A 23,942-nucleotide genomic window follows, 5' to 3' on the forward strand; every position below is an offset into this window, starting at 1 on the left:
TCTCCGCCTTTGCCCTTGTCCCACAGAGGTCGGGAGTGTGATAATTCCGTCCGGCTTGATGAAGTGGTCACCTAGCCCTACCACACCGTGCTGGTGGGTCGTTAGGTCGGAATCTCTCAATCCCAAGGCATCGAAAACGTTTCGGAACATGATATTTGAGTCTGCCCCCGTGTCTACCAGGATTCGTTTGACGAGGCCAGTTCCGACCCTAGCCGTGATGACCATGGGCGGACTTTCCGGCGCCTCGTCGAACCATTGATCCTCCGGGCCGAAAGAGATAGTTGGGAGACCCTTAAGGCTTCTAACGGGTGAGGTGGAGATCGCTAGGACCTTGGCATCTTTTTTCTGTGACGATTTCGACTTCGGGGCGGTATTTCTGGCCGTTACCACGTTTACCACCGTGAGGCCGTGGTCGTCACCCCCTGGTTCTTGTCGTCGCCTCGTTGGTCGGGATCTATCTTCGGTGTTGTGGTCTCGGTTGCGTCTCCTTGGTTCCCTTATGAGGTGGGCGAAATCGGCGAGTTTGCCGTCTCTGATAGCTTGCTCGAGGGCATCTTTTAGGTCAAAGCAGTCTTGGGTCTTGTGCCCGTAACCCTTGTGATATTCGCAGTAGAGGTTCTTGTTTCCTCCCGTCCTGTCCTTCAGTGGTCGGGGCTTCGCTAGTATCCCCTTTTCTGCTATCTGTTGGTAAACTTCTGTGATCGATGCCGTGAGGGGGGTGTAGTTGGTGAACTTCCCAACTCGGGGGAACGGTTTGGGTGGTTTACTCGGACCGCCGTCCCTGGCGTGTTCCTTTGGTCTTTCTCTGGCTTCGAAGTGCCGGAATTGGTTGTAGGCGGGCTGCCGTTTATTGGCAGCCACAACCCGGCTGACTTCCTCGTCATTAATGTATTCTTTGGCCACGCACTGGATCTCTTGCATTGTCCAGACGGGCTTTGTGGTGAGGTGTTTCCTGAAGTCCTCATTCGAGAGTCCGTTCGTTAAACACAAACTTGCCACTGAGTCCGTCAGACCGTCAATTTCCAAGCACTCGTCATTAAAACGGTCCAGGTACTTCCTGGTCGGCTCTCCGGGTCTCTGTGTTACCCCCAACAAATTAATTGGGTGTTTGGCTTTGACAATCCTAGTTGTGAACTGAGCCAAGAAGGCGTGGCTGATGTCGGAAAATTGGGTCACCGAGCCTTGCGGGAGGTTGTTAAACCACCGTATTGCCGGGCCCGCTAAGGTGACTGGGAAGGCGCGGCATCTGACCTCATCTCCCACCCCTTCTAGGTTCATCCTGGCCTCAAAGGCCGTCAAGTGTTCCAGGGGGTCTTGCGTTCCGTCATATTTCATGTCTGTCGGTTTGTCGAAGTGTTTTGGTAGTCGGACCTCGAGTACAGCGCGGTGGAAAGGGGTCGCTCCTATTATGACGGGTCCTCGGGTAGTTCTTCTCGACTCATTGTTCTCGCGGTGAGCTTCCTCGTCGCCCCTGTTCGACGCGCGCCGCCTTTCGTGTCGGGCGTAGATGATGGGGTCGCGACTTCTCCTTCTGGGGCGTACTCGCCCCCCAGTGCTCTCCGACTCGTACTGGGGGCTCGGCGTGCGCCTTGAGCGGCTCCTTGAACGGGAACAGGTGGGGCTCCGTTCTGGGGAGCGTTGGTCGCGCTCTCTTTCTGCTAGCCTGCGCTCTAAGTCCTGCATTCTGTGGCGTAGTTCTTGCATTATCCTGGCGTGGTTATCACCCGTCCCCCTGAAGGGGCGTCTCTCGTGAGTCTGTGTCGCATCCCTTGGGGGCGACCGTTGCTGTTGCCGGGATTCCGTCGCGGCGGCGCCTCCCCCGAGCACGGGAGGCGCTACCTCGGAACCTGTCCCAGTCTGGACCAGCACGAAATCCATGAACCCGTCCCCACAGACGGCGCCAATGTTCGGTAGGTCAGGTACCGGACGGTTTGGGTTGGGACCCTGAAGTCAACGCTTGGGATGATGGAGAGGCTCGTTGGGTCGTGGTTTCCTGGTCCCGGGTGTGCAAGGTCCCGAGCACTTCGTATGTAGAGGAGGGGTGCCACCTGCAAAGACACTCCGACGCCCTTGTCAGAATATGTGCAGGCGGAAAGGAGGTGGTGTAAGAATGTGACGTACCTTGGGGGGAGAGCCAGTCTCCCCCTTATATACATGTCAGTAGTGGGCCCTTCCAGTGGGCAGGCCCGTACCCTCAAAGGTGTTGTCCCACGGCTGTGTGCAAGCCGTACGGAACGCGTGTCCGGGTCGGGTGGAGAGTGCATTACTGGGCCGGCGAGGACTCGGGTCGGGTTAACCCGCGTGAGTTTGGGTCAGGCCGTAACAATATCCAATATTAGCTTAACATATTTGTCATTTCATCTACATTTTTTTTTTGAAATATCATTTCATCTATATTTATCCGGAGGTTAATTAACATAATAGATCCAATAAACATATAATATTCTATCTACTGCACAAAAAAAAAAATGAAGATGATCAAATCAGCTATAACACTACAGCAAAAACTACATTTAGTAATAATAATATAATAATTATTGTATATTTTATTTAACTTATATTTTTACAATAATTATATATTTATTATTATTATTATTATTATTATTATTATTATTATTATTATTATTATTATAGTAATTATATATCTTTTACGGTTATTAAAATATTTTTATTAATAATTGTATAATTATTATTACAATTTTTAACAATAAAATATACGACGACTAATATCTAATTACTAGTAAATATATTAACGATTATTTTTATTATCGCTAAAAATAAAATAAATAATTAATAAAAATAATTTTTTTTAGTAGTGTAAAGATTATTTTAAGATCCAAATTTGTCGTCCCTCATTAAAAAATAGAATGAAAGTTCCTAGTAAATGTATAAAAACATAACATATAGTTCTATATACTGCATTTGAATTACAAGGTAGAATTGAAGTTGGTCATCAAATCAGCTAATAAAATATCATTATAAGATCCAAATTTAATTTGTCGTCCCTGATTAAAAATTAGAATGAAAGTTTCCATTAATATAATAATAATAATAATAATAATAATAATAATAATAATAATTAGAGTTTTGATATAACTTTTAAAATTTTTTGATATTACAATTTTAAATAAGTCAGTCGAATTTATAAAATTTTTACTGGGTTGGATAATTTGATGATTTAAATTTCGTTACAATTTTATATTTACACATTTAATTTACTTTTTTTATTTTACATAAATCTCGATTTTTTTATTTCAAAATTTAATAAAATAGACACAAGTTTAAGGATTAAAAATAGCAATAATAAATATTATAAATGAGTTTTATAATAATAAAAATAGTATGACTAAGTGAAAAAATTACAGAGCTTTAAATTTAAGAAAAAATTTATAACTTACTTTTACTTTTATATATGTATAAAAACTACATTTATACAGATAATATCAAATTTAAAAAAGAAAATATAGGAATTAAATTTATTAGCCAACATTAACTATATTTAGAGTTTAACTTTATAATTTAAAGGGTTAAGTATTTTTTTCGTCCTTAACGTCTTGGGTTAAAATCAAAATCGTCCCCAACCTTTTTTTGTTATTAAAATCATCATCAACGTTACAAAACGTTATAAAATCATCCTTTTTACAAAAAATAATAATACTTTGACAATTTTATCCTTAAAACAAAAATAAAAATAATATTAAAAAAAAGAGAAAAACCCCACCCACCCCACTCCCAGCCTCTTCGGTCTCTCTCCCCCCCTTCACCCCCAAAATTTTACTGACCCTCCTTTCCAAGTTTCAACTTCCTCCGATGATGCCGCCGCCTCCGATGGCAGGAAAGAAGGCGGCGCCGGTGGCGGAAGAGGATGACGCAAAGAGCAAGTATGAGGAGATGATGGAGATGAAGATGGTGGTGCGGCATTGGAATCACAGAAGTCCATTTAATTACCCGAAAAAATTGAAATCAATTTAATTGGAATCACTTGGATGCCAAGCACCAAAAACAGAACTCAATTTAAAACGAATGACTTGGTACATACCTTCCAACTTGTACTCTATCCTTGGTAGCCATGGATGCACCCAAGTGTGGATAGGAATGGTCTCGATGTAGTTCCCAAGTATTTGCAGACAATTCTGGCAAGATTATGTTGTCTAATATGGCAGTGAGGACTGAAGGAGGAAGCAACTTCTCCCACAAATCAACAAATCGTAGCATTGGCTCAGGATCCAGTGCTCATATCATAAACCTTCTTGAAAATGCTCCTTGATTTTATTTCTAATTAAAAGCAAGAAAGCAGAAACAGAAGCAATAGAAGCAAAAAGCAAAAAACAGAACTCGATCGCAGTTTCAAGCAATTGAGGGGTTTGTTCTCTTCTTCTTGTTTGTTTGTTTTGATAATTAGTTGATAATCAATTTTGGATTTTTTATTTGTTTCATTTGTATGGTTACTGAATTTTTGGGCAATTAAGGGGTTAAGTTCATTGGTTCTCCTTGACCATCACTTCTTCTCTGGATCCATTCCTCCCTTGATGAATCATTACTACTGCTAGTCATCAACCTGTTTTTGTTGTTCACGTTGTTGTTAAGATGCGCTTGTTGCCTCAGTCCCACTTGGACGGCAACAAAAACAGCATGATGATGTTGATAAGAAGGGTAGTTTGGAGGTGGTACTTGCTGCAGCATGTTCTGGAAGCTGAGAGTACCTAAAGAAGACGAAGAAGAAGAGACGAGTTGTTGGAAGTTAATGGCAGTAGTTGGAGAGAAGAAAGGAAAGAGATAAGGAAGTGGGGGTGCAGGTGGAGTAGGGAGGTTTTTTTTTATTTTTTAATATTATTTTTATTAATTGATAAGGGTAATTTGGTAAAATAAAATAAAAAATGTCGATTTTATAATGTTCTATAACGTTGAGGATGATTTTAATAACAAAAAAAAGTCGGAGACGATTTTGATTTTTACCCCAGACCTTAGGGACGATTTCAGTACTTAACCCTAATTTAAAATAGGGTAAAGTATACTTTTTGTCCCTAAAGTTTGCTAAAAATTTCAAAAATATCCCTAAGTTTTGATTTGTTTCAATTTTGTCCATCAAGTTTTCGATTTGCATCAATTTTACCCTAATTACTAATTTTTTGATAATTAATATTTTTCTTTCCAAATATACCCCCTTCCTTATACTATCAGCATCATCACAATCCTCTTTCTCTCTTTTCATCTCACCGTCGTCTTCACCACCATCATCATTATTGAGCAACACTGTCAATCTCCTCCTTCATCGTCGCCGGCCAAACCCCTCATTCTCCTTCTTTCTCCTTTCTTCTCCGACCCTCCATCTCCATCACCACCATCTCTGTTGAGATCCATTCTCGATGACCATCACCATTTTTCTTCTTCTTCGCGGAAACCCAGCACCGTCGAAACCATCGCTCTTCCTCCTTCTCTATTAGCAAACCCAGTTTCCTATCTTTTCATTGCATGTATATATCCTGTATACCCTAATCAATAATTATACTAATAAATTAGGCCCCTTTTGTATTTGACTGCAAATTGAAGCCTAATTGAAGATCCAAAGCTTTGTTATTACTTCTATGACTTTGTATTTGATGATTTGAAGAATCAAGAAAATTGCAGGCTTGAAAATGTTGTAAGTCTTATTATTATTATTATTATTATTGTTATTATCTGTACTAGTATTAGAGAAATTGAATATGCAAGAATCTTGTGGTGAAAAAGCAGCAGCTTGATATGATGATGGCAGAGATGAATACCAATTACTATTTGATGCTTTCTCAACCAAAAAGTTTGAATCTTGATCTTCGATGTTGAAGCTAATTTGGGATTTTTCACAAATTGTGAAGTCATAATAGTAGTTGTAAGAAGAAGGATTATAGAACCAAGGTGTGTTACTGTTATTATGATTATGATTATGGTAAGAAAAATCATGATGATTGTTGTTTGGGAAATTGGGCTGTTGAAGATAGTAGTTTATGGTGGCTTTTCTTGCTTGAAGCTGCAACCTTTTCGTCTTCATCCTCTTTTCTTTGTGAGCATTTTGGTGCCCTCCAAGTGCTTGTAAATTTGCAAATTCCTTCAAACAGTATTGGCACTCAAACTTTCTCATTATTATTAGTGGTTGTGGTTCTTTGATCTTGTGCTGTGGTTTTTTTTCCTAAGCTGGGTTTGCTAACAGAGAAGGAGGAAGAGTGATGATTTCAACGGTGCTGGTTTCCGCAAAAAAGAAGAAAAAGGGTGGTGGTCATTGAGAATGGGGCTCAACGGAGATGGTGGTGATGGAGATGGAGAGTCGGAGAAGAAAAGAGAAAAAAGGAGAATGAGAGGTTTGGCCGGCGACGATGAAGGAGGTTGACGGTGGTTGCTCAATAATGATGATGGTGGTGGAGTTGACGGTGAGGAAGAAAAGAGAGAAAGGAGAGGCAGAGGATTGTAATGATGATGATAGTATAAGGAAGGGGGTATATTTGGAAAGAAAAATATTAATTATCAAAAAATTAGTAATTAGGGTAAAATTGATGCAAATCGAAAACTTGATGGACAAAATTGAAACAAATCAAAACTTAGGGATATTTTTGAAACTTTTAGCAAACTTTAGGGACAAAAAGTATACTTTACCCTTTAAAATATAAGTAAAAAATTTATGATTTTGAGTTTAAATTTAAGATAAATAAAATAATTTTAAAAAGTTAAATATTGGATTAAAAAATTAATTATCTAATGTTATTCAATTTGAAAAACCTATTTTTTTTTAATTGCTCTCATCACATTATTCACTCACCTACTAATTCGTTGCCACTTGCTTTATCTTGATCCAACGTACAATAGCATTCACTTTATCAATAGCCATCATTTAGGCTCAAATGATCTTTTATTTATCTATGTATTTATTTAGACCAAAGAATAGCATTCACTTTATCAACAGCCATCATTTAGTCTCAAATGATCTTTTATTTATTTATGTATTTATTTAGACCAAAGACTAACTTTGATTTCTTTACATATAATAATAGAGTTGGAATTGGAGGGTGTGCTTGTGCTGGGCAGCTGGACTAGTCTACATTTTTCATTAAAGATTATGTTATGTGTAAATTAAAATTAGTCATTAAAATTAGTTATTAATATAAAATATATTCTAAAATATAAATATATTATAAAAATAAATTAAAACCTATATATTTATATATAAATATATTAATGGCTAATTTTAATAGCCGATTTTAATGTACAAATAAGATAATTTTTAGTTGATTCTTTTTATTTTTCAAATATTATTATATTAAAAATAAAAAATAAATATAAATATTTAAAAATAGAACAAAAATATAATTAATTATAATTTTAAAGAAAAATATAAAATAAATAAATTATTTTTGTAATTAAATTTAATTATTTTTTATATTTTTTTTCAATTGATTTTTATTGTTTTTTAAATTAATTTAGTTGAACTTAATTACCAAAATAACTATAAAATACGTCCGAGTACTAAAAAAAAAGAGAGAAGAAGAGTGCGAGAGCAAGAGTTTGAGAGAAAAACATGATGAGGAAGATGGCCATGCAGTCAGAAGAGATAAGGGAGAGAGTGTGGAAGGATATGCATCTAGTGTCAAAGAGGATTTTTCTCGAGAGAATTTAGAAAAGCCATCCAAGTTCTCTTCTAGAGATAAGGTTATTGGTGCATAGAAGTCTAAAGTCTTTGCATTAGTGGGGTTTTATTTCGGGATGATATCACGATGGTGATAGGTAAGCAAGGTGATTTTCGTCCACCGAGTGTCAGTTTTACGAAAGAGACAAAGAGCTGCTTGGCTGAACCAAACAAGGAAGCCATCGTGATCAAAGTGCTGGATAAGTATTATGGTTACATGGCTCTTATGCATAAGCTTCGAACAGTATAGCACATCAAAGGAAGGTTCGATTTGTTGGACGTGGGGTTTGGATATTTTTTAGTTAAATTTGATGCTGCTGCAGATCGTGAGAAGGTCATGTTTTGTGGCCTTTGGTTGATCGACGGTCACTATGTTGTAGTAAAGTCATGGGATGTGGACTTTAGGCCATGCGAACAATCATTCAGATCAACGCTAGTATGGATACAGGTCTTGGGACTTCCGATTTCGTGCAACTAGGAACAAGCAATGCTGCGAATTGCATCTACAATAGGGGTTTCAGTGAAGGTAGACTTGGCCATAAAGCTTGCAGAGAGGAAGATATGTCTGAGCTTGTATTCAGATTAATCTAGGGTTGCCAGTAATCAAATATATTATCGTGGAAGGCGTCACTTATGAAGTAGAGTAAGAGAATTTACAATTGATTTGCTCTACTTGTGCATGATATGGGCATGATAAATCATTATACATGGAGAAGGAATACTCAGAAGGGAAAGGTGATGTTTTCGATGATGGAAAGAATCATGAAGTCCTAACACTGGTGCCACACAAGGATAAAAAAAAATTCAAAAAGAGGTTGAATTAGAAGCTCGTGATTTGGGCAAGGATTCTTGTGATTTGGGCGAGGAATCAGAAGTTGTTAAAGAAAAGGATACGGGATCGAGATCATTGGCTCCTCACGTGCATGATGTTCATGTTAATGAGGCATGCATGGATGATAGAGAGGGCTCGTAACAAGTTCTATGTAAGAAAAAAATCACAATGGGTCATAAAGTCAGGTTTGAATGCCCAAGATGAAAGGTAGCATAAGTCTAGTTTGGGAAGGATCTTAAGGCCCAATTTGCATAGTAATGGATTCAAATCAATTGGAATTAGGACGGGGCAACAAGAAAAGCATGAAAGTGTGCATCTTCATCGCACAAAACTCCTGCACGTCGTGAAATTTTCCTCCGAAAGTGCTTGCGACCTTCCTCCTTGCAGAACTCCCCGGTCACTACAAGAGACGCGGGACTTAGTAGCCAAAAATTGTCGGCTGTTGTCCCAAACCGCTGCAGCTTCATTGAATTGATGCGGTTTCTCATGCGTAATTAAGCCTCGCTCCAATTGTTCTGACTTGAGGCGGTTTTGGGCATTCACCGCATCGAATAACCCTGGGCGCTACTGGCCTGGCCTTTCCTTTCCTTTCCTTTCGTTTTCCATTTCTATCAGACAACTCCAAAACACACAAACTGAAAAGTGAAAGGTGAAAATAGCATAGCACAACCCCCAACCCCTTTCCCTTTCCTTCTCCCCCCCTCCATCCTACGTGTTAGTCCAAAAAATTAATTAGGGCTTCATTGATAGAACACAATCAAGTATCAACCAAAGCCGCAGCGCACACACTCTCTTCCTCTCCAAATGCTTGTTCTCTTGCCCCAAATACCACTTTTAGGTTTTTAGTGAAGAGAAATAGCGAACAGGGAAGGGAGTGACCGCGGCGACGGATAAAGGGCGCGTGCCCGGCTGAAGAAATTGGCTGTGGCTCCGTGAACGACAAGCGGCGGCCGCGGTAACCGGAGGTGGCAGATCCTCTCCTTAGTTCCCTTGGTCTGTACTCTCCGTCTCTCTCTCTTCCTGTACATTTTGCTTTTTTTTTTTCGGTATTAAAAGGATAAGTAAAGAAGTTGTTGTTGAACTTAGTTTTAGGGTTTTGGATTACTAGAATTGTGCTGATCTTTGCAATGAAATGGTAAAGTTGAACCTAGACTTGATGAAGTGAAGATGATGATTTGTGTGTGAGTTGAAACTAATTAATTAATTATGGCTAAATGGTTAGAGTCTATTCCATAATGTGTCATCATATTTGATTAAATGCTTCCATTTTGCTTCATTTAGATATGATATCTTGATTTGGTTTGATTCACCTATTTATTACCACTTTGAGCTGAATTATTATTATTATTGAATATCTCTGAAAATGACATAGATACCAAGAAACTTATCTTCTGATTAGGAGCCTCAACATTTTGATTCATTTTCTTGGTTTGGAACATTTATATGTATCAATTCACCCATATCACCTCAAAGGAAACTTTACTCTGTTCTGTACTTGATAAAATATAAACTTATAAGGGACCTTCTTGATTCAGGGATTAGGGATACTGACAAGGATGATTAGGGCAATTGCCAGTTTCATGCAGTAATATTCCCAGATTGACAAGTTTCCTTAGTTTTCAAAAAAACAAGTAACTTTGAGAATAGAAAATTTTAAAAACATAGAATATTGCTGCAGCTCATTCAAAACTAAATGTAATAAAGAAATGCTTTGGATAGTTATGTTTTTAATTGATGCATCAGTATGAAGTTTAAAAGAATGAAAATTCTTCCCAAACAGATTTTTATGTGCTTGTCAAGCATAAATCCAAAGTTGATTATTGTTCTTTAGGGTATTCCATTCTCAAACTGAGTACTAGAATATATGAGACTTTTTTGGTGTGTGTTTCAAGGTTTGGAATTTTAACACAAGAAGTTAGAGCCAAGGATGTCTCTTCGTATAAAGGCTGTGGTAGATAAGTTTGTTCAAGAGTTGAAAGAAGCATTAGATGCTGATATTCAAGATAGGATCATGAAGGAGAGAGATGCAAAGTTATATTGAAGAGCGTGAGCGTGAAGTAGCGGAGCGTGAAGCTGCATGGAAGGCTGAACTTTCTCGTCGTGAGGTATCCATTTCTCTAAAATTTATAATATTTGTAGTGGGTTTTGCTACAAATCACTCTCATGATTAATCATATATCCTTGTATGATCATATGGATATATTTAAAATGTTAAAGGAATTAGAGAAACGAGAAAGCAGTAGCAATCTAGCAATGCTAGTGTCACTTGACTTTTGATGATTATCCAATGTTTTGATGGATAACCTGATTTTTGTTTAGATGAATGCTTTGAATTTGGATACCACTAAGTATCCCTTTATCCTGTAGTCATCCATGACCATTGACCAAGAAATGATTGTATGAATTCCAATTCTGATGTCTAGATGAACGCTTGACAAAGTGAGATGTAGCAGTTTAATTTAAAGTTGATGGTATTGAAGATTTGATATAAGTGAAATTTTAATGAACTTTCCTGAAACCATAGAGACAAAGTAATGTGGCTTTTAGGTACACTAGGCATTATACACAGCAAATTATTTGACTAATCAGTTAGAGTTGGCAAGTATCACTGAAACAGTGACTTCATGGTTGATTTATAAGATGCTTAGCTGCTGCAACTTTCTGCAAAATTAGTTCTCCTTAGACTAACATTTTTTATCTAAGATTTTTTAAAATGTTAGCTATACTAATAAAATTATATTTTTAGTAATATTTATAGAATAAATGTTAAAAAATATATTTTTTCTCAAATATTAGTTATCTTTTTTATTTTATTTTGTATATTCTCTCTTCTTTTATGTTATTGTGGTTCTTCTTTGTTCTTAAATTTTTTAGCAAGATTGCTCATACTGCTGCCTTGAGCTGTCATCAAACAATCATATTAAAATTAATTTTTTCATATGCAACATTCACATCGATTGTTATTAAAAATTGATTTAGTAAAAAAAAGGGGAAAATTAGGACTTCAGGTCTGATAAGAATAATAAATAATTTATTCAACATGTTTATGTGTGCCTTAGTATATAATAATTATCCTGTTATAGAAGTCTTTGAATGGTGTACTTTCACTCCTCATGATTAGAATAAAATCTCTATTGCTTCTTATGGGTAAATGCTCACACCTCATTTTAAACTATACTAATAAAATGTGTACTAGATACTGATTTTGTTTGAGACTGGAAACACACATTAATTTATTATTTGTTGTTTATGCTTTATTTTGGTATTTTTTATGTTTAGTTCTACCAATTGTTTGTGAAGTTGTTTGTTTATTCTTTATAGCATTTGATATCTTCAGTGTTGATAGAAAGCAAAGCACAATCATGCCCCTTTAAGTTTGTTCACACCAGTCGTGGCACTAATTTGATTTTGATTTTTGAGTTATGCAATTGTTGCTTTAACATTGCTGCCTCCTTTTGCCAAAACTAGATAATAATAACCAATGAAAAAGGTCTTAGATGTTAAAGGGCTATGATGATAACATATGAAACTGTGAGTGAGATCATAATTCAGATCCTTTCCTTTTTGTTAATTAAACTACTCAGGACAATGTTTTTTTTGTTAATTCATCTATTTATACACATCAGTTGCGATGGATAAAGTTACCAGCTGAGCTAAAGCTCATGAAGGAGGCTGCATCGGTTGCTTGTCAGGTACATCCATCTTCGTTGCACAGTTAATAGTCCAATGACTCAAATTCCTAGTGAGGCTGTCTGATACACTGTTGTTAAGTATATTCCTACCATTCGTTGGGTCTAGGTGCAAAATGATAAAATCTTGATACTTTGAACCTTTCTTGTCTGTCTTGAATAGGCCCTTTTGTTGACTATGCTGCATTCAAAAACATACCCTTTTAGAAGTATGCTAGCTGCAAAGGTTGAATATGAATGCAGAATGAAAGGAGCACAGCGAATGGGGTGAGTGCCTCTCTATTTATCTTTCCACCATGTAAAAAATTTTGGATGCAGATCTTGAAGGCAAGACAGATCTCAAGATTCGTGCTTTAGAGGTTGTGGAAGAACTTAGAACTAAAAGAGCAGACAAGCAGGTCAGTTATTAGTTATCACCCTTGAATGCTAAGATCCATGTGTCGTTATCAGTGTTGTAAACTCTGGATCATTGTTTGACCTTTTTCCTTTTGTTGTTTTCCCTTTGTCATTAAACTATTAAGATACTTGTCTGATCACTATTTTAGAGGAGCATACTAACAATTCTTTTGACTTTCTAACAATTTCCAAACAGTCCATGCTCCTGTTAGATGCCTTTAACAAAGACAGGGCATCTTTACCTCAACCTCTGCCAAATCCACCTCCTTTGGCTCCCATTCCTGTTGCTGCTCCTGACCCTCGAACACAAAAGATGATAAATGAGAAGTTGAAGAAAGCCAAGGACCTTGGTAAGCCACTGATCTGATATTCTTTAGCTCATTGGAAGACTGAGGAGAGATGCCTTCTTTAAGGAAAAAGCCCTTTAATTTATATTCAATATATAAGTTTGGATTAATGAACAGGCGAGCAAGGAAAGGTTGATGAGGCGCAAAAAGCATTGGAAGAAGCCGAAGCACTTAAGAAGGTCCTTCACTTTTTATAATATGGTTTTGTTTGTCTTGCTATTAAAATCATTTTGGGTACTGTTTGCTTATTTAAATCGAAGAGTTCATATATACCTGCTGTGATTTTTTCTTGTTAATTTTGATCTGTGTGTTAACAATCTTTGCTCTCTTCTTTTAGTTGCCTTTGTTGCCGAGGCACAGAGAGAGAGACAGAGAGTTTTTGGTTTGTGTTCTTCGTCAAAATTCCTCATCCAAGTAAAATTCCATTAAATTTTTTTTTCAACTTTAACTTTATTCCTCAGTTCATTGTGTTCCTCTGCCCTGGTCATTCCTAGAATAGTAGAATTATTCGCTTTTTTCAGCTAAGTTTAGTCTATGTTATTATCACCTCCAGAATTGGCATATTCTTGTGTCCCCATTTTTCTCAAAACCATCTTTAGTCTCTCGACACTTTATAAAGTTAATATTTTTTAAAATGAGTTGTAGTTCTTATACAAGTATCAAACCACTTGAAGGAACTAGCTTGTCTTTTGTAGCTTAAGATATATCATTGGACATGGGAAGGCTGCAAGGTGTTGAATATGGCTGCAGAGATGTAGTAATACACAGAATAAAATTAGAATGGGTATCACATGGGGATAACGTTCATGTTCATCCAACTGGCCTATTTGCAAGTGTTGGTCAAGCAGGGTTTGGCTTTGGTATTTCACCAAATCCACCACCTGCTCGAGACAATGCCGCAAAACTCCCCTTGGCTAATTCTTCCATGAAGAACGTGTTGATACCTGATGATTTTGGTTTTCAAACTACAACAAGGTTTCAAGGATTTTTGTTGAGTGGTGAGCATGAAGAAGCTGCAACTGAAGGTTAATTGTCATCTTAAATAGTATTGATGCAGTTTCTGACCAAGATTTTGTGATGGAGTTCCTTTCTGCTAATGCCATCACAGTGGTGCATCTTTCTCGGCTTGGTGAAGAATGGGTGTTGTGGACTTCTGAGGAGTTTGGATTTATCACTCCAAGTGACTCTATCTCTACAGGGAGTAGTATAATGCCTCACAAAAAGAATCCAGACCCAATGGAGCTAGTCCGTGGAAAGTCTGCTAGGGTCATAGGAGATTTGGTTACTTTGCTTACATTATGCAAAGGGCTCCCTCATGCATACAATCGTGATTTGCAGGTAACTAAAGAATATAAGGAAGGAAGTGTAACTTCTCTTAGTATATTTCCTTTGTCTTTTAGATTAACTAACATAAGTTCGTTACTAACATAAGTTCCTTTCTTGAAGTAGGAAGACAAAGAACCAGTATTTGACAGTGTTAAAACTATTTTGGGGATGCTTGAGGTGTCAGCGGAGTTTGCACTGAACATCATCTTCAATCGGGACAGAATACAAAATGCTTTACCTGCTGGTCATCTTGATGCAACAACACTTGCCGATTACCTTGTTAACAAGGTAAAGACATGTTATTCATTGGCTCTCTGGTGGTACTTGATAGTCTTAATGCTGTATATCACTGTCCAAGTTCAGATTTGAAATCATTTTCAACTCTGGCCCTCTAGTCGTCACACCTTTGTATAACTTTTATTGACTTATAATTTGTTGCTGCTTCTATTACCTTCCTTGTTTATCAGATATATTGTTTCATTTTATTTATAGAATTTATTGCTTATATTATATTCGAAACCATTGCAATTTTTTTTAAAAAAAAAAACCAACATAAATCTGCGGCGGTTTTGAAACCGCCGCAGATTTTTTTTAAATCCAATACAGAAATAGCGGCGGTTCTGCAACCGCCGCAAAATCGTCAACCTGATTTGCGGCGGTTGTGCCAGCGGTTCATTAGAACCGCCACAAAATCATATTACAACCCCCTAATAGGCGACGCTTCTGAAACCGCTGGAATTTCGTTTTGCAGCGGTTTAAAACCGCCGCAAATTCCTAAATAAACCGCCGCTATTCAGCGTGTCTTTTGTAGTGAGTTGATAGAAATGGCAACGCAATAGAGGGCGCCTCAGTAGATGGAAGCATGGAGGCAGGTGCAGCATTGGAGAGTCCGAGGGTGGCAAATATTGAGGATCAGGGAGTGCCAGCACCGCAGGACAAATCACCAATTGAGGTTGGTGATTCTATAAATAGTTTAAATATGATTGTTTGAAATATTAGGGGTGCTTCTAATAAGTTAGTCCAGGTGCATTGTAAGGAACTTGTTAGAAAATTTAGACTTATTTTTTTTTTATTGTGGTTGAAATTCACTCTCTTTTTCAACATTTAAAATTGTTCTGGAAAAGATTGGGCATCACTCTGTTGGTATAGTGGGGGACATAAGGGGACATTGGTTTCTATCATCTATGCAGGGTGTTTGTTGTAAGTTTATTGATCCCTTTGATCAGAGTGTTATGATTGAGGTTCAGTTTGATCATTTGACTTGGACGTGTAGTGGTATCTATGGTAGCCTCCAATTTAATAAAAGAGTTTTTCTTTGTGATTATCTTGTTGCACAGTTCATGATTTTCCAAGGACCTTAGATTGTTCTTGGTGATTTTAACGAAGTCATATTTTCTCATGAATCTAAGGATTACCAATTTTCTCATCAAAGAGTAGGCATGTTTGTTGCTTCATTAGGGGATAATGGTTTGTTTGATCTGAAGACTATTGGAAGACAATTCTCTTGGTACAAGAGGGTAAAAAATTATGTTGACGTGAAAAAAAGCCTGACCGAATTTGTATAAATAATGGTTGGTTATCTATCTTTCCAGAAGCCTATGTAAAAGTTTTAAATAGGCTTCAATTTTATCATTGTCTTATCCTAGTGTATTGTAAAGGTTGTCCTCATCCTAAAGGGAATCGACGCTTTATATTTGTTGTTGCGTGGGCTACTCATCCCGAGTACAAGGATATTGGGAACTAGTCATGGTGATCTGATAATAGAGGGATTCATTGCGAGCTTTCAGAAGTACAAAAGAATTCCTTAGAGTTTAATTCGAAGGTATTTGATAACATTTTTGTTAGGAAATGTGAAGTAGAGCACCAGATTAATTATTTGCAGAAGCGTTTGGAAGTGGTGGATAACATTTATTTGCATAAGAAAGAGTAGCAGTTGATTGATGATTATAATAATACTCTAGTGCAAGAAGAGCTCCTATGGTTCTAAAAGTCCAAAGAACAATAGGTAAGGTTCGGAGATAGAAATACAAGATTCTTTCACGTTCAAACTTTTGTACAAAGGAAGCATAATAAGATTCATGGCCTTTTCCTCAAGGATGGGATGTGGGAGACTGATCCAAAAGTTCTTAATTAAGAAGCAAAGTCTTTCTACAAAAGCTTATTCTATCATTTAGATGATGTTGATTTGGGTTGTCTTGGTGATGTGCTGCTTCATTCTCTGCCTAAGGAAGCTTGCAATGATCTTACAACGCCAGTTACTATGGAGGAAGTAAGGATAACTGTTTTTCACATGAATTCTATTAAACCTCCGGATCCTGATGGGTTCCAAACTTTTTTCTTCAAGGAATATTGAGAGATCATTGGTCCTAATATTTGGGATATGATTAAGTAGGCGTTCTCTAGTGTTGCTCTTGATCCAAGGATGATGGAGACTTTACTGGTTCTTATTTCGACGGTTGAAACGTTGGTATCCATGAAGGACTTCAAGCCAATTAGCCTTTGTAACATGGTTTAAAAGATCATTATAAAGGTCCTTGTTAATAGGTTACGTCCTCATCTTGCGAAGATTGTTGGCCCACTTCAAGGCGGATTTATTCTGAGATGAGGAACTCCTGGCAACATCATTATTGCGTAAGAGATTTTTCACTTTATGAAAAAGACTAAAATCCAAGAAAGGCACCTTAGCCTTTAAGATTGATCTGGAGAAAGCTTATGACATAGTTGACTGGAGATTTTTTGCCCATACCCTTCAGAACTTTGGTTTTTTCAGTCCTACAATCAATTTGATTATAGATTGTGTCACTGCTTCCTTTTTGTCTATTCTTTGGAATGAAAATCGTCTGAATGACTTTACTTCTAGTTCAGGGACTTAGGTAAGAAGACTCTATGTCATCCTATCTTTTTGTGTTGTATGCATGGAGAGATTGGCATACTATATTAGTCATCAGGTGGATCTGAGCGTGTGGGAGCTGGTTGCTATTTTTAGAGGAGGACCAAGAATATCCTACTTAATATTTGTGGATAATTTGTTTTTATTCTGTATAGCTACAAAGAGACAAGTACAAAATGTGATGGTGGTTTTGGAGATTTTTTGCAAAGCATTTGGGATGAAGATTAATGCGGAGAAGTGCTTTACTCCAGTAATGTCTATGCGACAAGAAAAGAGATTTTCATTGGGGTGTCCTCCATCAGATTTGTCCAGCACTTAGGCAAGTATCTTGGGGTTATCTTTAGCCATTCTAGGGTGACTCATTAAACTTTTAATATTGTCCTGGATAAGATTCGGGATAGGCTAGCAAATTAAAAAGAAGTTTGCTCAACTGGACAGGTAGACTCTATTTGGGTCCAATTGTTGGATACCGAATACCGATAATCTCAAGATGACTGTTTTTTGTGTCCTGAAAACAAGGGCTCTCACATTTGAAGGAGTTTTCGCAAGGCTTGAGAAGTGTTGAAGGATGGGTTTGTTTAATGTATTGGAGATTTGAACTAGAATTTTTTATTTTCTAGTTAGAGGAGAGAATAGCAATTATCTAATGAGATGGATTATGTTCACATTTCTGATTTGAACCTACAGATACAGGATATCTAGTTAGTTGGTAGGTGGCATTTGGAGACTCTTTATTCCCTCTATCTTAGAATATGAAAGGTAATATTTTTTTTTCTTACAATCCAAATGTGCAAATAGGTCCGAAAGTGGGTTGGTATTGGTATGGAGCTAGATCCAAAGTCTATGACTCGTGTAATGGTTACTTATAGTTGTGTAAGTAACTTTTTGGTTGGGAGGAATAGGGAATTGGCTTTAACTTTGGCGCCAGCTTATTTTGGAGAAGTACAAATTTTTAGCTTGACTGTGTCTTAGAGAGGCTCTTCCTACTGCAAATTTTCACTTCAGAAGAGGGATGTCATCATTGACACATTGCTCAAGATGTCTTTCTAGTTTGGAATCGGTTACATTGTATTTGAGATTGTTCGAAAGCTTAGCTTGTATGGCACATGTTAGATATTTATTGTCATCCTTTAGATTTGAAGAACTGGTTCTTACATCATAACAGAGAGTATCCATTCATGTTTTTTTGGAATTTTGGTGGATATGACCAAAAAAGAATAATGACATCTTTAATTCTCATGAGATTTACCCTATGAAAAAAAGTGATTTGTCTGGCTTTAGTTTTAGAAAAAGAGTTTAGGATTTTTTTTTAATTATAACGTATGTTCTTTCTCTCTATTCTAAGTGATTCTTGAAATCCTCCATCTATAAGTACTTTTAAGATTAATTTTAATGCTAGTTATCATGATTTTAGTGATAGTATTAGTTTTGTTTGCATTATCAAAGATTGTAATGTGTGTTGGCAAAGGGGTGTGTGAAAATGATTGAGAATAAAGGATATCATGCATTGAAATTCAAGAGTTAACTTTCGTTTGATTATGAGAGATATAAACACGTAGCAGATATCATGACAAAAATGGCAATGATGTTCAATTCAATCAAACAGAGCTTTCCTCTTCTTAAGAGGAGTTTGAGAGTTGTCTTAAGTAGAACTGTCCATTTATTTAAGCAGTTTCTGACTTTTATTTTTTTTCTTGTTTATTTAACTTATTTAAATCACCAAAAAATTATCAAAATAATTTGATCATATAGTCTCACAATTTTTTAATTTAATTAAAAACGTAAAAACCCTTTATTTTGGTTGTTAGAAACCACACTTAGCTTAACCAGCTCTAAGTGTGGTTGAGTTAATGTAACGTTAGAATGTTCTATATAAACAATTTTGTTAAGCCTAGCGTCTAAATGAGTTTTACCAGTGCTTAGTTCTCATTTTTTCTTATCTTCTTTGATTCGCATAGCTACTCCCTCTCACTCGCAACTCTTCTTTGCAACTAAAAACATATATAGAATTTCACATAAAGCTTGATAATTTTAAAGTGGCATATGCAGTCTTCACTTGAGTCATCACTCATCAACCAACATAAAAGAAGAGACATTACACTAAGGAAACAAGCTCAGACACAGAGTGAGTGGGTCGTCACTACTAATTAAAAGAGCTCATCACGTGAAACTTTGATTTATTCCCACAAAACAGGTTCTTAATCTATATATCCATCAGTAGTCTCACCATGTTGTCCATTTCCGTTTCTTTGATTTTTAATGATATTGTCTTGTAATTTCTTCTCATCATGTATTAATTAACAAGTTCTTTGTATAATATAATTTAGAATTGATTAGCAATTTGCTGTATAATTAATTTGTCATTTTGTCTCTCTTCTTTCGGCACTAATTGGGGTGGGTTAAAGCCTTTTAAAATGCATCATATTCAAATTTGTTGTTATGTTCACATCTATGAGAATCACACATAATTACATAAATAAAGGTGTATGTGTTTGGTTAATTGGTGAAATGGTTTACTTAAGTTGATTATAGATCAATTATCAACTGATATTTTTTTCACCGTTCTTTTCTTCTTTAATTCATATTTTTATAGCATACAATTCATATTTTTATAGCATACAGATACGTGAAAATAGATTTTCATTTTTTTTTCAGTTATTTAGTAAAGTGTGATTTTTTATTTTACATTTTTTCAGTGACACTAAAAAAAATATATAAAAGAATATATTAAATAATAAAAAATATATTTTATCAAACAATTAAAAAAAATATATAAAGAATTCGTTTCTCCTATAAGTCACTGGTGCTACTACTTGATATAAAAAATGCTATAGTTATTATGTATTTCAATATTTATGTATGAATACATATATTATTTCATTAATTTTTAATATATATTTTATATTTTATTACCTATTTTATAAAAATAACTAATTTAATAATAATTTTTTATATTTATATAATATAAAATATTAATTTTTAATTAGTTAATATTAATTAATTTTTTATTATTAAATTATTTATTAATTCATATTTTTAAAAATTTAAAAATTTATAATTAAAAATTTAGAATTTATATTTTAAAATAAAAAATAATTTTAAAAAATTAGTTAAAATGGTTGAACCCTAAAAAATTGGCTCCTTCCTCCTTGTTGGAGTAAATGTTACGTTGGCGTCGTAATTGAACATCTTTAGTCTAACTTTTGTTGTCTAACAATCCTTTTCTTGGAGTGATGTTTTTATCTGTGCATTAAATAAAAACATCAATCAAAATGAAAATACACTACATTTTTAAATTATTTACCTAAATTTTAATATTAGAATAACCAATCGTACACCTAATAAAATGAACATCCGATATATCTATTATTCACATTGTTTAATATTTTCATTGTCTACCTATATTTTTTCTTAAATAAAACTTGAGATTAAAAATGTAACATTATTGTATGCGTATACACTACAAAAGGTAAATTAAAAAATATTTATTTCTATATTTTTACTGTTTAATTTCTATTTTTGATAAATTAAAAGTTAAATAAAATATGTCCCAATACAAAAACTATCTTCTATCAATATTTATATAAAAAATTTCTAGACAACTAATTTTTTTATCTTACATTTAAATTAACACTAACTACTTTTTCCATTTTTTACGCTAAAAGATAGCCTTGTTGGCATTTAGCACTCATCTTTTTATATCTGTCTTTCACTAAACAACTTTATATATCTAGGTATATGTAGTTTTATATTTATATCACAAATAAAATAAAACAGTTTTCGAAACTTAAATCTTTTCTCCATTTTTGGTTTCTATTTTAAAGTTATCCTTTTGCTCCACAGCTATATAGGAAGTGAAGTTTGGTTAGTTGGAGAAACATGGCCACTGCTGCTACTGCTGCTCATTCAACATTGATTCCACCATTATTTGACATTTTGAATCACGTGATCGTTGATAAAGACCTTGAAGACTTGACTCTATCTGGTGATCACATGATCTACACGGTTCCTTCCAAACTTAGGAATATGGATGAAGTAGCTTTCACCCCTCAGTGGATCTCAATAGGACCCATTCACTTCGGCAAAGAAGAGCTGAGCGAAATGCAAAAGCTAAAGTGTATGTACTTCCAGGACTTTTGGGCGCGTTTCAACGAGGAAGCCATTACCATTATGAAGGAATACAAAGGTTTCCTTGAAAGTGAAGTTCAAAAAATAAAAGAGTGCTATGCGCAGCAGAAGTTCCCAGGGATATGCAATGAAAAATTAGTGGAAATAGTGCTGCTAGATGCTGTGTTCATCGTGGAGCACCTACTGACGGAGAGACAATATGCTGATGAATGTATGTTAACCAACTACGTTAGAAAAGGTATCCAGAGGGACTTACTGCTTCTTGAGAATCAGCTTCCATTCTATGTGTTGGAGGAACTCTATAATAAAGTCCCAGCCAGCAGAGATTTTCCTGTTTGCGAATTTCTAACACTTGCCCTCCTTTACTTCAAATCTCTTAGTCTGTACGCGAGATATTCAATAAGTAGATATGACGTAGTTCATTTCCTGGATTTTGTTTGGAGGTGCTGTGTTCCCGATGAGCAGTATCTGAACTTCGAAGAATTGTTTGCAGAGCATGCAATTTTGCAAGTGAACGCAAGCAAGTTGTATGAGGCTGGGGTAAGTTTTAAGTGTGCTGATGATAGTTGCCTGGTTGACGTAACATTCGGGACGATGCGGCCATTCAACGGCAATTTACTTTGCTTGGGTTGCTTGCCATCATCATGCTTGGAGAATTTCAAAGCTCTATTGATGCTCCCGCCGTTTAAAGTTGATAATGCAACAGTAACTGTTCTGAAGAACTTAATGGCCTATGAGCAGAATCGTTATCTGGAAACACCTTTCATCACCAGCTACGTGTCTCTGTGGTGCTCGCTCGTTCACACCAAAGAAGATGTAGAGTTGCTGGTGGAGAAAGAATGCATTATCCGAGAACAGGTGAGTGATAAGGAAGTGGTGAATCTGGTGAAGGAGCTTTCTAAGCATGTCATTTCCAGTAAGACGTGCTACCATCAAGTCATAACAGAACTCACACTCCACACCAAGAGTGGCTGGAAAAAGGCCATGGGAACAGTCATGAGAGTGTATTTCCGTGACACTTGGAGAGGCAGTTCCACCATTGTCGGCATTTGTGTCCTTATCTTCACCGTCGTCAGCTTCTATCGGAATATTCATGCTATAGTTTCTAAACAAAACTAATTGAGCTTCCTTTTAATTTCTTTTCAGAACCATCACTTTTGATCAAAACTTAGCTATCATTTAGCCAGCAGAATATTTTTATACCATCGTACAGTCATTTTAGAGAAATGTTAGTGGCAGAAATTTTTGTGATTTGTAACCATAAAGTAGCCATAATAATGTTTTTAATGGTGTGGAATTTCATCAAATGGTGTGGGATTATTCACTTTTCTTTTGTTGATTACATGTTGGTCAGAATTTAATAGAGTTGTTGATTACATGGTCAGAATTTAATAGAGTTGCTGCACTTAGACTTTTCCGTAATTTTAAACTCTCTCATCAAATCTGAAATGTTTATCGAAAAAGTCTAGGGGGCCAGCAATTTTGTTGCATTTTGGCCAGCATATAACCAGCAGAAAAATGTGAGCCATTGGATGATATCTCACACCAATCTCACACCATCAAATCATCATTGATGGCTAGTTGATGGCTACCAATCACAAATATTGCTGGCCTCCTAGCATTGCTCATGTTTATCAAAGGCAACCTAACTGAAATGTTTGCAGGATTAAATTCTAGAACTGGATGGGTATATATATTGCAGATATTGTCTGAAATTTTATATGCAGCTTTCAAGTATCTCTCTTGATTTGACATATTAGATTTATTGTAAGTTTAAGATCCAACGATTCATTTATCGCACTACAAGAAAATCGGCAGATAGCAGCGGATATTTAGCAGCGGTTTTGTTCCTCCGCTACTAAATATGATCTGCCAGCGATTCTTGTAGCGGTTTCAGAAGACGCTACCAAATGATCTCATTTTGCAGCGGTTTTTTGATAACCGCTGCAAAATGTTCCCGTTTTGCAGCGGTTCTAGGAGATGCTACCAAATAATATCATTTTGCAGAGGGTTTTAGTGTAACCGCTGCACAATATACAATTGTTGAATGCATTGATACACGTTTTGCAGCGATTTTTTGCTAACCGCTGCAATATTATATTTAACTTGAATTTCTTTTTTGTTGGTATAAACATTAATGTCATCTGAAAACAAGTCTAGTCCTCGCTATTTTTTTAGTGAAAAAACATTTTTCAAAAACTGCAACTTAATGCATTAAATAAATTGTCATTTTTGCGTTACACAAAAAATAATTCATTAACTAAAAAAATATTTATAAATGAATAACTAAAAATAAATTTACGAATCAGGTTTTCTCTTGCACTATCAGCCATTTTGAGTAAGTATTCAACCATAAATGGTAACATAAAAATCAAGTGAACGTCCGAATTCATAAACTTGAAACAAAGTTCAATAATGGAGCATAAAAATCAAAATTACTAAAGTAGACAAACAAGTCTTGAGTCAAAATTTCTCATCAACATCATATTGACCTGGCCAGAAATACTCTGTCAGAAATCCGCTGCAGTGACGTGATAACGAATCTGATAATTCATCTCCAAACCATGGCAACTTGTTCAGATCGAAACCCCTTTTTGCAGCACGTACGGCATCTTCTCTATGTTGGGTGTTTAAAGTTTCATTGTCTTCTGGAACCTTATTGAGCTCAACATCCCTGGAG

The 23,942-nt window shown here is 36.0% G+C and overlaps 3 protein-coding genes across 8 annotated transcripts; 2 read left to right on the forward strand and 1 right to left on the reverse strand.

Moving 5' to 3' along the window:
* Window positions 1-5,254: 5,254 nt before the first annotated feature.
* Window positions 5,255-6,118, reverse strand: LOC140176615 (uncharacterized). Its single transcript, XM_072208144.1, has 2 exons — window positions 5,677-6,118; window positions 5,255-5,593 (listed from the first exon to the last, which is right to left on the reverse strand). Exons 1-2 carry the CDS (start codon window positions 6,116-6,118, stop codon window positions 5,517-5,519), a joined length of 519 nt encoding a protein of 172 aa, XP_072064245.1. The 3' UTR covers window positions 5,255-5,516.
* A 2,373-nt stretch (window positions 6,119-8,491) lies between these two features.
* LOC112726727 (argininosuccinate lyase, chloroplastic) lies at window positions 8,492-22,977 on the forward strand. 6 transcript variants are annotated; one of them, XR_011869016.1, is made up of 12 exons: window positions 8,492-9,479; window positions 10,379-10,591; window positions 12,113-12,178; window positions 12,339-12,573; window positions 12,768-12,921; window positions 13,036-13,097; window positions 13,614-13,943; window positions 14,027-14,256; window positions 14,368-14,532; window positions 15,042-15,196; window positions 19,184-19,328; window positions 20,978-22,977. XR_011869016.1 is itself a non-coding variant. In XM_029290556.2 (12 exons), the coding sequence occupies exons 8-11, from the start codon at window positions 13,634-13,636 to the stop codon at window positions 19,283-19,285; spliced, it is 807 nt and encodes a 268-aa protein (XP_029146389.1). In that variant the 5' UTR covers window positions 8,492-9,479; window positions 10,379-10,591; window positions 12,113-12,178; window positions 12,339-12,573; window positions 12,768-12,921; window positions 13,036-13,097; window positions 13,256-13,332; window positions 13,614-13,633; the 3' UTR covers window positions 19,286-19,328; window positions 20,978-22,569. The 6 variants fall into 6 exon arrangements, 4 of the variants coding, with proteins under 4 accessions (XP_029146389.1, XP_072066268.1, XP_072066270.1 ...); XM_029290556.2 differs by lacking the exon at window positions 15,042-15,196 and adding an exon at window positions 13,256-13,332 and having other exon boundaries at window positions 20,978-22,569; XR_011869017.1 differs by lacking the exon at window positions 20,978-22,977 and having other exon boundaries at window positions 15,056-15,196; window positions 19,184-19,474.
* Window positions 21,014-22,381, forward strand: LOC114923995 (putative UPF0481 protein At3g02645). The gene has a single exon (XM_029291019.1). The coding sequence runs from the start codon at window positions 21,014-21,016 to the stop codon at window positions 22,379-22,381; it is 1,368 nt and encodes a 455-aa protein (XP_029146852.1).
* Window positions 22,978-23,942: the final 965 nt, after the last annotated feature.

Source organism: Arachis hypogaea, chromosome 12, assembly GCF_003086295.3.
Source record: "Arachis hypogaea cultivar Tifrunner chromosome 12, arahy.Tifrunner.gnm2.J5K5, whole genome shotgun sequence".
NCBI lineage: Eukaryota > Viridiplantae > Streptophyta > Magnoliopsida > Fabales > Fabaceae > Arachis > Arachis hypogaea.

Excerpts from the sequence above, each read along its gene's own strand:
- LOC112726727 (XM_029290556.2), top strand. The coding sequence starts at position 13,634 with ATGGGAAGGCTGCAAGGTGTTGAATATGGCTGCAGAGATGTAGTAATA. Across the intron at positions 13,944-14,026 it reads TGAAGAAGCTGCAACTGAAG|TGGTGCATCTTTCTCGGCTT; the intron begins GTTAATTGTCAT and ends ATGCCATCACAG. Across the intron at positions 14,257-14,367 it reads CATACAATCGTGATTTGCAG|GAAGACAAAGAACCAGTATT; the intron begins GTAACTAAAGAA and ends TTCTTGAAGTAG.
- LOC114923995 (XM_029291019.1), top strand. The coding sequence starts at position 21,014 with ATGGCCACTGCTGCTACTGCTGCTCATTCAACATTGATTCCACCATTA.
- LOC140176615 (XM_072208144.1), bottom strand. The coding sequence starts at position 6,118 with ATGAGAAAGTTTGAGTGCCAATACTGTTTGAAGGAATTTGCAAATTTA. Across the intron at positions 5,594-5,676 it reads CTCTAATACTAGTACAGATA|AAAGTCATAGAAGTAATAAC; the intron begins ATAACAATAATA and ends ATCATCAAATAC.